This window comes from Haemaphysalis longicornis, unplaced genomic scaffold, assembly GCF_048455015.1.
Source record: "Haemaphysalis longicornis isolate Haplotype H1 unplaced genomic scaffold, Haemaphysalis longicornis Haplotype H1 scaffold_3, whole genome shotgun sequence".
Lineage (NCBI taxonomy): Eukaryota > Metazoa > Arthropoda > Arachnida > Ixodida > Ixodidae > Haemaphysalis > Haemaphysalis longicornis.
Window position 1 is genome coordinate 2,381,048 of NW_027526335.1, and position 11,821 is coordinate 2,392,868.

The following is an 11,821-nucleotide window of genomic DNA, read 5'->3' on the forward strand; positions in this document are numbered from 1 at the left end:
GGTTTTTGTGATGCTTACCTACAAAATGCATATTCTGTATTCTTTCCAAAACTAGTGGTTTGTCATGACACCTTTTTTTCACTGTGCCCGGCATTTGGAGAAAAATTATCAATGATAATTTTGAATGTGATAAAACATGATTAAAACTGATGTTGTTGGAAAGAGTGTTGAATCGTCTGCATTTTATGTCACTGCAATATGTGCCTAATCAATATGTTTAGCCCCCCCCCAAAAGTTTTTTAGACCCCTAAAAATCAGTTAATTTTGCATGGCTACGAAAGAGTTAACCCTTTTTGGTCCATTGTCGGGCCTTGCCTGAAAACGCAACACGGCCGTAGCAGTCTGTTGTCAGGTTCTGCCCGACTTGGGTGATCACGGGTAAATTCCAGTTTTTCTCACTGTGATGCACTCGCACTCTTTGTACACATGATGTGCCATCTCTTCAGGGATAAAGTGAACTATATAGTATGTTGAAGTTCATTTCTGTTTGCATAATGTGCAGCACGGGCCTTCGGGATCCCAGAGCGTTTTCACCTGCGCGCTGTTCTCCGAGGTGCATGGCTGCTTCCTCATCCCGTGCGTTATATGGTGGTGCGCTTGCTAAAGTGGTGATGACTTCATTGAGGCACACAATTGTGTGTCTCCATCAAATGTACTGCTCACAGCAATAAAAAAACGAAAGGAGGCAGGAGAAAAACTCTTCTGCAAAACATGCAGTAAAAACAGCGACCAGGAGATAGCTTCAAGCGGTTTCACACGCTGCTCGAACATCGGCAAAGGACTTGCAAGCACAATGCAACCAGTGAAAAAATAAATATCCTTTGCGGTGCCAGAAATTGGCAAAACAGTTTTGCACCGGGCTGGCCAGAAAGTGAGCAAAAATTTCTAAAGCAACTGTTCCTTTCCCCGATCAATAATGTGGACTGTGATGATAGCTCAACTGAGAGTGCATTCCACACATACGCAAGACATGGATGAATGTGAAGAAAACGAAGTGACTTTTGCAAGCAAAGCAAAAAACAATTTGCATGCACAAACTAATGCATCAACTCTAGCTGGAGTTTAGTCCCGCTCGCGGGAATGAAACTCATGGCAAAAACAAAGTTAACGAATGTGGGGAAAAATTGTGCTAAGCAGGCCAAGACAGGGAGGCCTAAAGCTCTCCACATGGAAGTCTGGTTGACATGAGCACTTTCAAGATGCTCACCAAACTTGCAAACCGCTGGTGCAACAGTCAAGCCCCGCCCATGCAGTGTACAACAATTGATTCGTTGAGCGTGAGCCTCGTCATTTAAAGGAATTTTTATTGTGGCGTAAAAGATAGTAATGCAATGCAAAAAATTGCAAACTACTCCAACATGTGTTCCTAATGAAAAAACAAGTACTCTTGTTCGACTACTTACACTTTGCCTAAAAATTATTGAAAGGTGGTAGACCTTGTGAGCACCTATTTCCTGTCCCTCGCAAACAATGCGCTCGCCTTGCTACGGCCCGGAAAGCCCACAAACACAGCACACCATTCCAACAGTGCTTTGTGCTCTAGGCATCTCAGTGGCCATGTTCGCCTGCTTCACCAGTGGCCCAATCATTTCTTTCTATGCCACCCTCTTTCGCCACCTGTCAGGCTCCACACCCGCGTCGCACTCCATTTTACAGCGCTTACAAGCAGAGAAAAGCCAGCCTGCACCGCTTCGACCCCCCGGCAACTGTGAGCACGGCGTCACCGCAGCCAGCTCACGGCTCAACTTGACGTCCCACTCTCCACAAGTGCTGCGTCTTGTTCTTTCACTGGGCTGATGGCTCAGCGGCAAAGGTGCCCCATTTATTTCTCACGCCGTATGCGTGCCGTTTTCCTTGCACTGAATATCTGCTACCGGTTCACTCTTTCTTTCCCCGTTTTTTTGCTTTTGGCCGAATTGAGTGAGGGAGCAAAGCAGACCACTAGACTACAGCCCTATAAATCTCCCTAGCACCATCAGCCAGCCCTTCAGTGGCCTCTTTTGCCGAAAAGTGGGACCCACCTCGAGCTGCTCGGCCACCTCCTGCAGGCCGCCCTTGAGGTTCTTGCAGCTCTTCATGAGGTACTTGACATCGTAGATGGCCGGGAAGTAGATGCGCAGCAGCTCGAAAAACTCGGACTCCTCCGAGGGAAGGTTCTGGTCGGTGAGCAGCTTCAGCATGTAGCCAAAGTCGTAGCCGCTGTGGAAGGACAGCCAGCGCACGCTGTCCGACAGCACCACGCCCGAGGTCATCAACAGCTGGGCAAACTCGTAGGGGTCGATGCCCTCCTCCTCGTGCTTCTTGAACTGGATGCCAGAGTTGGTGAGCAGGTCGATAGAGTCCTGCGCATACATGTCCTCCCTGCGAGGGCAAAGAGAGGGCACGACGGGCTCAGACAGGGGGCCTTGCACAACAGCACTTGTTTTCAATCGGAACACAGCCGGGTAATTTTGCTTCACTGAAAATCAAGGCTGCACCCTCAACCTAGGGAAACACCACGGGCTCAACGGAAAGCAAATGATGTCTTCGGACCGAGCGACAACCCACAACGCTGACCGTGTCCCTGGCCATCGTCGGCCAAATCTCGCTGCACTGCGCAGCTCGCCGGTGAATGCAGGAACATTATTTTCCACCCGCCGCGGTGGCTCAGTGGCTAAGGCGTTGCGCTGCTGAGCACGAGGTCGCGGGTTCGATTCCCGGCCGCGGCGGTCGCTTTTCTGATGGAGGCAAAAAGCAAAAACGCCCGTGTGTACGAGATTTCGGCACACGTTAAAGATCCCCAGGTGGTCAAAATTAATCCGGAGCCCTCCACTACGGCGCGCCTCATCGCCTGCGTTGCGTCGGCGTGTTAAACCCACAATCAATCAAACATTATTTTCCACCCTTTTGCTCGTCACCAGGCCGCTCCTGCCTTGCTTACGTCAGGCTAAACTTGAAGTTGAATTGCCACGTGGAGTAGTTGGGGGGCGGGTTTCCGGCCTCGTCCAAGAAGGTGAGGCCCAGCTGAATGATCTTCAGCAGGTCCACATTGCAGCGAAGCAGCTGGTACTGGTAGTCCGCGGTGCTGCGGAACTCTCCGATGGGACGGGCCACCACACCCGGGAACTCCGTGTCCTGCGAGGGGCCAGGACAGGGAAGTCTAGTCAAACAGCACAGCTCCCCCTTTGCCCCCGCAGCCACTAGAGGCTGGCTGCTGTTAGCGCAAACAGGAACCAGGCGAGGCAGCAGTTCTGGGGGCTTAAAGGAACACTGAAGTGATATGTAAACATTGCGGGATTACTAGCGCAAATTGTAGTCCGGAGTCCCCAGGCCATGTTTCGACCACTCTAGGCGCGTTTACGCGATTTTATTTAGTAGAAAAACTAATTCGAAAACGCTGTCCTCCTCTCTTTACGCTCGCCCATTTTCTGTGGCGTTTTCGTGTGACGTCAGGAGGGGATGAGCTGGCAATTGGCTGCGCCACGGCTGCGCTACTGCACGGCTCCCCGGCCGACAGAGTCAGTCGGCCCAGCGTTTCGTCCGCCGGCCGCCGGCGGGTCGTCGCAATCAAGGAGGTTAAAAAAAAATTGCTTGGTCGCAATTCGTTCGCTTAGTTGAAACGAAGCCAGGACACGTTTGTGAATGGAAGAATGTGCCTTTCTTTACTTGGTTTGTTTGTACACTGTATCTAGCTCCAAGTCAAGGTCGCTTCACACAAGCGCTGCACATGCGACGCTTCGCTGACTGGTACGCCAGTAGGAAAATATAAGGCATCTTGAAGGCGGGAGAAGAGTCAGCGAAGTCAATATAGGTACTAAGCAAATAAAATCAACTGATATTTTTACCGTACAGCGTAAAACTAGGGCGCGGGAAGCACTTTTTTGCGCTGGGCGAACAAGCACAGCGGTCAGCAGCACGACTACGCATCTGCGAACGCTTTTCCGTCTACGAAATGCAATTGCTAGACGTGAGCTACTGTGGAAACTCGGGCGACGCTTACTGCACGATCGCAGTACAACAAATAGTCACCTAAGCGGCTTGAAATGCCAAAACTAAATAAAAGTGTAAACCGGTTGTACAATATATATACCCGATATTAGCAAGGCTTTCGCGTCCCGCTCCGTAGCCTAGCAGTCTGGGGCGCTAGGACTTCACCGTAAATGTTTTGCGAGTCACGAGTTCGAATCCCCGCGGGTACGTGCTTTTTTTTTTTTTGTAAGTTAACTTTTTTGTTTTCCGCCGATGTTTTCTATATTGAGTTCACCTTTTTTGGGGCCGCAACGTTCATGGCTACACGAACTAGTTCACAAAACGCGCGCAGGCTGGCACTGGCGCGCTAGCGAGTTCTCGTTGGCGTGCTGTTGCCATAAGCACCGACTGCTTGCAGGCAGTGGGCACAGGCCAGAATGAACAGACCCTTGGCCTGGTGCGAGCACGCTTTTTACGATACAGGCATGAGGGAGGCAAGCTCCAAATATGGGGGAAAAGCGCATGACATTTGGGCGTCTGCGGGTACGCGGAGGGCGTTCATGCACTGCGTAGGTCTCGGCTAGTGAATGCTACGACTACAAGCCGTCCTGGGAGGCTTATCTTGTGCATTTTACAGCCGACAACATGGCAGAAGCGCGGTACGATGATTACTGAGATATTGAGAATGCCCATCCAACAAAGCCATTGGTTATGTTTTACAGAACCGAAACCGAAACTTGTGTGATTGCTAACCTTGGGCATCGTCCAATCACGGCGCCCCTCCTCTCAACGTCACAGCCTTAGTTGGTGCGGCCGCCGCAAACCGCGCATGGTAGTTTTTCTTCTTTCGCGCTTTGTAAAATAATTACCGATTTGTCAACCGGATAAACGATGAAAAGTGTGCTAATTTGAGCCAGTCTACGCAGTGCAAGCAAAAACGGGAGCTTGACAAATTCACTTCAGTGTCCCTTTAAAGGGCCACTGACAAAAACCTGTGCACTGGCACGCTTCACAGCTGCTAGTACGGTCCAGAGTTCATCGCCGCACGCACCACAATGATGAAATATGCAAATAAATGTCCCATGGAAGGCTGCGTTTCATACCATGCATGGTAATGATGTGGTGCTCACAGTGGCCCGTGTCCAGTGGTGCGCATGTGTCGTCTCATTATCATCGTCCCCCTTTCCCGTTTTCTTCCTCTATCAGTTACTACGAGTGACAGGCTGGGCCCCTCGTACTTGCCAGCCCCATAATGTGTGCTATGAGCGGGAACGTGCTGTGCCCATCACCCAATGGAACAATCAGGCTGTGGCAGTCCAGGGGACACACATTTCACAGGACCCTGGTTTGAATCACACCCATCGCAAAACTTACCCCATTTTATTTTCAGCTAAATTAGTTTCTGGCTTCTTTATGCCCCCATCACTCTTGGAACTGTGGTCTGACAACCATTCACAGAGCCAGTCAAGATAATGACTACGCAAAAACAAACTGCAGACTTACCTGAAAGGTTTACATGAGCACATGTAACAGCACCCTTTTGTCTCCACAACTGAACTCTCCTGTCTTCACAAAGTGTTCAAATATCGCTGCCACACGGAAGAAAATCGTGCTAGACATTCACACAACATACCAGATGTTACGCTGTGCCTCACAGGGCCATGCGAGGTTTTGAAACCGGCCCCATCCGCATTGCCAATGCGGCCAGTCATTAGAGTGCCCCATTTGTGCATCGCATGGTCCCTACAGCACACCCAGTATGTCTCCTCTAGCCCTTTAATAGCACCGCAATCCCGATCCTACTTCAATGTACCCGAACATGTATGCACTGCCCGCCCACCCTTTTCTGCCAGGGAGGTCCTAGTCGTCCCACCGGGCAGGCTCACCATTGCGACGAAGTTGTACTTCTGCACCACGCGGATGATGGTGCGGAACTCGTCCTCCAGGTTGGCGGCCCAGACGTCGCGGATGCCGCACGCCTCGTTGCACACCACCAGCCCGTTGCTGCCGCCGCCAGCGGCGCTGCCAGCGTTGTTGGCGTTGGGGCTGCTGCCCGCCGCCGCGCTCGGAGCAGGCATGCTCGTACATGCGGGGCCCAGCCCTCCGCATTACATCCTCCTGCTGCAGGCACGCTCCTGCCGCTGCTAGCCGTCTGCGCTGGGGGGGGGGGACAGTGGCACGCCGATCACGGACAAGCACAGAGCTGGTTCCCGTTTGGGATTCAATACGTACCTGGGATTCCGACCATGCCTCTAACCGCACAAATTACAGTTTACAGTAACATCATGTTCACAAATAGGTCGACTGCATGAGCGCTTTTGATGCGACGCCCTGACCACAGGAGAGCCCAGTCATGTTATCTTCTCAGAAGTTGACAATATTGCGGAACCCACTTCTGGAGATCGGGGGCTTAACCCACTAGGGGCCCAGTTTTCAGCCAAAAATGGTACAAATGGCTAGCACTTTTGTGTCTCGTGTTGCCATTACATTTTGTATCGTCAACCAAGCCCCCTCTTAAAGTGCCAGCAGTTCTGAATGAGGCCCCATTCCACATTCGCATTTCTATGTGGAATGCAAAGTAACACCCTTACTAGCATGGCCAAGAGAGGGAATTAGGTTTTGTTGTCGGCCTCCTTCTGCTCAAAAATCTGCTGCCAATACTCTTCAGTCCAAGTAGACTGATCTGATTCAACATGCTCAAGTTGGAGGAGCGTGTATTCATCCATCAAAGTAAAGGCACCGCAGGGTTGGATCACTTGCGGCAGCCCGGTAGCTAGCACCCTAAAATGAGCGCAAGAGGACTCCTCTTCCCTCAGCTGTGGGCTCAAGAAGCGCAGGCTCTGCAAAATGACACTGTTGAGTGGCAGCCGCAACAGAAGGTACTCAGTGCATTTTACGTAAAAGCTTCCAGCACACAACTTAATTGCCTGTTTCTCTCCGGGTTCCCAATACGAAAGTGCACGCTACTTGTCCTCTCCGACTTCTAGTCTCGCTTTCCATCTTGCAGGGAACTAGGTTTGCAACAACGGCAACTCCCAAGCTTTCTTCGAGCGGTAAGACTCATGAAGCGTCCGCCCAGCTTGTGATGATCACATGATGATCATAGGGTAGGTAGACCAATGGTGCACTTCAAAACAAACACAAAAAATCAGTGAAAACTGCGACCACATTCTTCACAGAGTAACTTTGCAAAGGAAGTTTTATCAGAGAATGCTTTCCTGAAGCGCTCCTCCTGATCGACATGTTGAGCCAGACAAGATAACCTTCTTCAAAGCGGGAAACTTCAATGAACTGGCTTGCAGCTGGTTGCAAAGTAAGCAATCTTGAATTTTCGCCCCTTTTCCTTGCTACGCCCTCTCCATCTCGAGATTCCCTCCTTTTCAATGCCCGTGCCGTAAAGAGGACTCCTCCCACCAGAGCGCGCCACATATAGGAAGCCCGGCGATACGAAGCTGATTGCTTGAAATGTAGCACCATGTAGCAGGATTTATCTCTCGGCACAGTTAGGTGCCATCGGCGCAGCTATCACATCCTGCTAGCAATAGTGCACTGAACTGTTCTGACGTGTATCATGACCGATGCCAGTCGAACCAACGGTGCATTACATTGAAAGGGCAGGAAATCTCGTGCAAATGGAGCATCAGCCATTCAAAATGCCTGCCACCATTTCGAGTTAAAAAAGAGTGCAGTCAGAACAGTGATGAGAACAAGACGGCCGCGGCCATCTATGTTGTAAATGAAGAGGCGACTCCATCTCAAGTCAAGGAGTGGCATTTGTCCCAACAAGCTTTAATTGTCAAGATTCGTTGATAACTGTAAAATTACGTGCACATTGCAGGCAAGAACAAATTTTCTAGTTTTATTAAGACACATAGAAGAAGCAGACAGCTTTACACACGACCTATGCATAGGTGTCAAGAGATCATGATGCAGGAGGTGTGGTTAAACAGATGAGAATTTAGAAAGTGTAGAGGAGGGAGAAAATAATATGCAAGGGTAGGAAACGGTGAGGGAGTTCGGACCGCACACCGACGAGCGAATACGGCAATTTCACGACACGTGAATTTGTTGCCGAGCTTCTAGAGTACGGCGCGCATATACCGACCCCGTCTTAGAGTTCCCGTAGAGTTTATAGAGGCATAAAGTTCACATGCGTGGAAACTGAAGGTGAAATGCGCGCATGTGGCCTCAGGGAATTGAGGGATTTCACAAAGCCTATGAGGCCCCTGCCGCCAGTACTTCCCAAGCAGGGTCCTGCCACTGCCCCAAAGCCGTGGCACCACCACTGACAGCCCAGGATTGAAGACGACTGTTGGCTTGCAAGGCAAGCTAATTCTGGCTGAGATTTGAAAAAGCACCTTTTCCTGCCAATCAACTAGGGCAGTACAAGAACTGGTGGAAAGCAACAAACCTTAAGACCCAGTAGACAAGAATGTAGCATTGTATTCGAGCAGCTGCTGCAACAGCGCAACAATTTTGCTTGTAGGGACTCCTGCAACCTCTGCTAAGGAGGCTGGCACCTTTCTATCTCTGTTCCTTAAGACTTTTGAATAAAGACGCCCAACCGCATTAAAGATGCAGAAGCTTGTACTGAAGAGAGCCAAACTCAGCCACACATTTCGTCACAAACACTGGGCATTCAGTTTAGTTGTCAAGTCGTATCCCAATTATCCAAGCAAGTATAGAAGCCATGACCTTTTCAGGTGACATGCACTGTTATGTGTATTCAATAAAGTTGGTCCATAGTGACCCTACTTTCGGTTTGTGCTGGGCCGTGTCTCCACGGCAAGCCTTCTTTCTCGCTGCCCACTTTATTATGCGCTACCAATGAAGCCCTGGTGCCTTCGTAGTGCATATTCAAAATTTAACTGCGCGAAAGACGGATACAAGAAAGGACACGGACGAGCGCAGATACGCTTGCAGTTAATTTTCGAATACGAACCCCTTCCAACTCGCCCAGTTGTCTCTCATTCTAATGCCTTCGTAGTGGTACCACCACGATACAATGAGATACAAACGGAGTGCACCTGTGACGGGCAGTGTATGCACAGTAAGAATAAGTTACGAGAGTTCATGTCCCACCTTGGTATGGAAAAAGCATCCATCCTCGGCATGTGAGCATTTTCATTTGGTCCACTGCTGCATTCGGTGCCTGCTCACACTACAGTTTGGACATAACTACACCGGTGTAGGTCAAAAACAGCGCAGCAACCAAGGGAACCCAACCCCTTAACCGTGTCATTATCTCGACAATTTATGTCCAAACTGCACATTTTTTTTAAGTTTCATACTGAATATTTCCTTCTAATACGAAAGTTTTTGACTTTGACGCTGAAAAAAAAAAATCAAGCACATACTACGTCACATCAGTATAGTTAGTGAAATAATGTTATCGATGAGAAACTTGCGAATATACTCAGTCATCAGGCAATGTTAAATTGAACGACTTAGTAGAAGCGACCAAAAAAACTGAAACAGAGAAGGCTTCGTGGGCACGCGATTCATGACAATATGCCCCGCCGCCAATGATGCACACTCGCAGTAGTGTCTTCTCAGCAGTCTCCATCTGATGAACTGCCCATTTCGAAGACATTTCTATCGCTTTCACTTCCAGGAACGAAGTAAACGTGGTGTCTGACTCACTATCGTCCGAAGAGCTGGACGATGGTGAAAGGCTTCTTTTCTGCGACGAACATGCATTGCCTCCACTAAACGGCATGATTGGAAACATGGGTTGCCCCCCCAAAGAAGTGTGAAACGGCGCTAACAAAAAGGGAAACCCCGCCCAGTGCTGTCATCTGCGAAGCAACTAAATATCCCGCAAACAAGTGTCTCCCTCAAAATGCTCAAGAGGAGATAGTATCTCAACCGGACGAGCTACACTTGTCCAAAGTGGTTTTGGGATAGTTCGGTGAACACATGCTGCGCTCGTACCAAATGGTAAGGGGTTGAAGAACAGTAGCATGGACAGGCATCAAATGCAGCAGTGGGTCTAATCAAAATGCTCCTACACCAAACGATGCTCTTCCCATAAACAGGTTTTAACTTTGGCAACTTATTCCTACAGCGCACATGCAGCCCTTCGCAAGGATGCACCGCATGTACTGAAAGCCACGCACTCCGTTGTCCGTAATTCAATGCATCGTCATTGTCCCACTGTGAAGTAGTGAACATGTCTAAAGGGTAAGAACTAAGGTTTTTAATGTGAAACGAGCGTGATAAAAAAACATCAATGAACCGAAAGATTGAAACAGTAGGCTGGGAATAACGATCGCTGGTCTCAAACTTAAAAGTTGATCTCGAGAAATTTAATGCACTTACATTTTTGTGCCTTGAAAGCAATTACTGCCTTCGGTCCAACAGCTCTTCAAAGGCAAGTTTCGCTTGTTTCAAGGCACGCAAGGTGAGCAGCCTTGCTAACTACGCAACACGAAAAAAATCTTGTTCTCAACAAAACTGGAGCTGAAGTGCAAACCACGAAAGGTTAGAAATCCCTGTCTGCAGAGGGGGGCACCTACAGTGATTAAATGACTGCACCGAGACAACAGGTGAGCATTAGCCCAAAGGCGTAAGCGGCGCGGGCACCCTGCACTCGGCGAGTGCACTGCAAAGCCCGAGGGGGAAACAAGTTCAACAAACGCGCTAATCAGGCGGACGCGAGGTGCACCGCGCACGAGACGCGGTGCGTCATCACTACGGAGGAAAATATTTTGAACCCTGGCGTTACACGCGACAAAGTTCAAGCCCCCCCCATCGCGGCTTTGTTGCTTGCTCTGGTCAGCTAATAGGCAGGGAATTCGGCAAACCACAAGGCGTTATCCCCAAAAATTGCGCTGGGAACATACGAGCGACGCTTACATCAAGCTGAGCACGAAGTTCAGATACATACGCCGTTTTTCAAACCAAACTAATGATGAACTGTGCCGCTTCCTTAACCTTTTTTTCGGGAATGACTTGCACTCCGGTTAGTTTACCAGCTATCGTTGCTTACTGCGCCAAGGTTGGTGAACAATCGTTTCAGGGAAGCCCGGCAGGAGAAAAGCTTCGCACCATTGCGAATTTGCTGCACGGCTAAATAAGTACAAAGCACGATCATTTAGGACAAAATATGCGCAAAAATTGATTCTACCGCTCAGGTGAGGCCTGTCAAGAACAAAGGAGTCTTCTCTACTACGGCTCATAATAACCCAGTGATTTTGTGGATTTCGTCCGCAAGAAACTAGTATTTTTATTTTCTTTGCGCACACAGACCGTCACAACTGAGCGGACAGAATCAAGCAGCGAGACCGGGAAAAATAAAATAACGGCTATGCATTGGTGGCCGTCGTGTTCGGTGCCGTGAAGTTTCTACGGGACCTGCCAGGATATTAACCGATCGCTGCAGCCTCTAAGCATAATATTTGTTGCCTAATGGTGCAGGAAGGAAGATTACCGTTACTTGTAAGCGAGAGGCCTGAAAAATATGCGAAGACATTAGAGAAAGATGTAGTTTACGGCGATTTCAGTCAGCTACTAGGCCTAACATCGAACGCGGACGCAGCACCTCAGGGAGCCCGTTTGGCTGTTTGCACGGAGTCGAGCAAGCCGGCGCAACGGTGCAAACCAACGCAACAGTAACCACCCTTACGTCAAGCACAAACGCCACTGTTGAACACCACTCGGCAGAGAAACACACACTCACCTGTCCACAAAACGTTTTACGCGAACAGCTTTCCCGACCCGCGCCTGCGATACTCTGCGGTTCTGCTTTCCAAGTGAACTCTGGGTAAACGAAGGCGTCGCCGGTAGTTGCGCACAGGAAGTCATGACGTCACAATACATGTCGCTGCTGCGATCAGTTGGGTGCTGTTTGTTCTGAATCGGCTGTGATAGA

General features: G+C 49.6%; 1 protein-coding gene across 2 annotated transcripts in view; it reads right to left on the reverse strand.

Moving 5' to 3' along the window:
• Pop2 (CCR4-NOT transcription complex subunit Pop2) overlaps nt 1-11,764 on the reverse strand; it is a 37,537-nt gene extending 25,773 nt beyond the window's left edge. The window contains exons 1-4 of one of the 2 annotated variants that reach the window (XM_077702119.1): nt 11,630-11,764; nt 5,835-6,105; nt 2,921-3,114; nt 2,022-2,361 (exon numbers count right to left, since the gene is read on the reverse strand). In XM_077702119.1, the coding sequence (XP_077558245.1) occupies nt 2,022-2,361; nt 2,921-3,114; nt 5,835-6,026 (726 nt within the window). In that variant the 5' untranslated portion in view covers nt 6,027-6,105; nt 11,630-11,764. The remainder of the gene's footprint in view (nt 1-2,021; nt 2,362-2,920; nt 3,115-5,834; nt 6,106-11,629) is intronic. The other variant, XM_077702121.1, reaches the window with a different exon arrangement.
• Between the last annotated feature and the right edge of the window lie 57 nt (nt 11,765-11,821).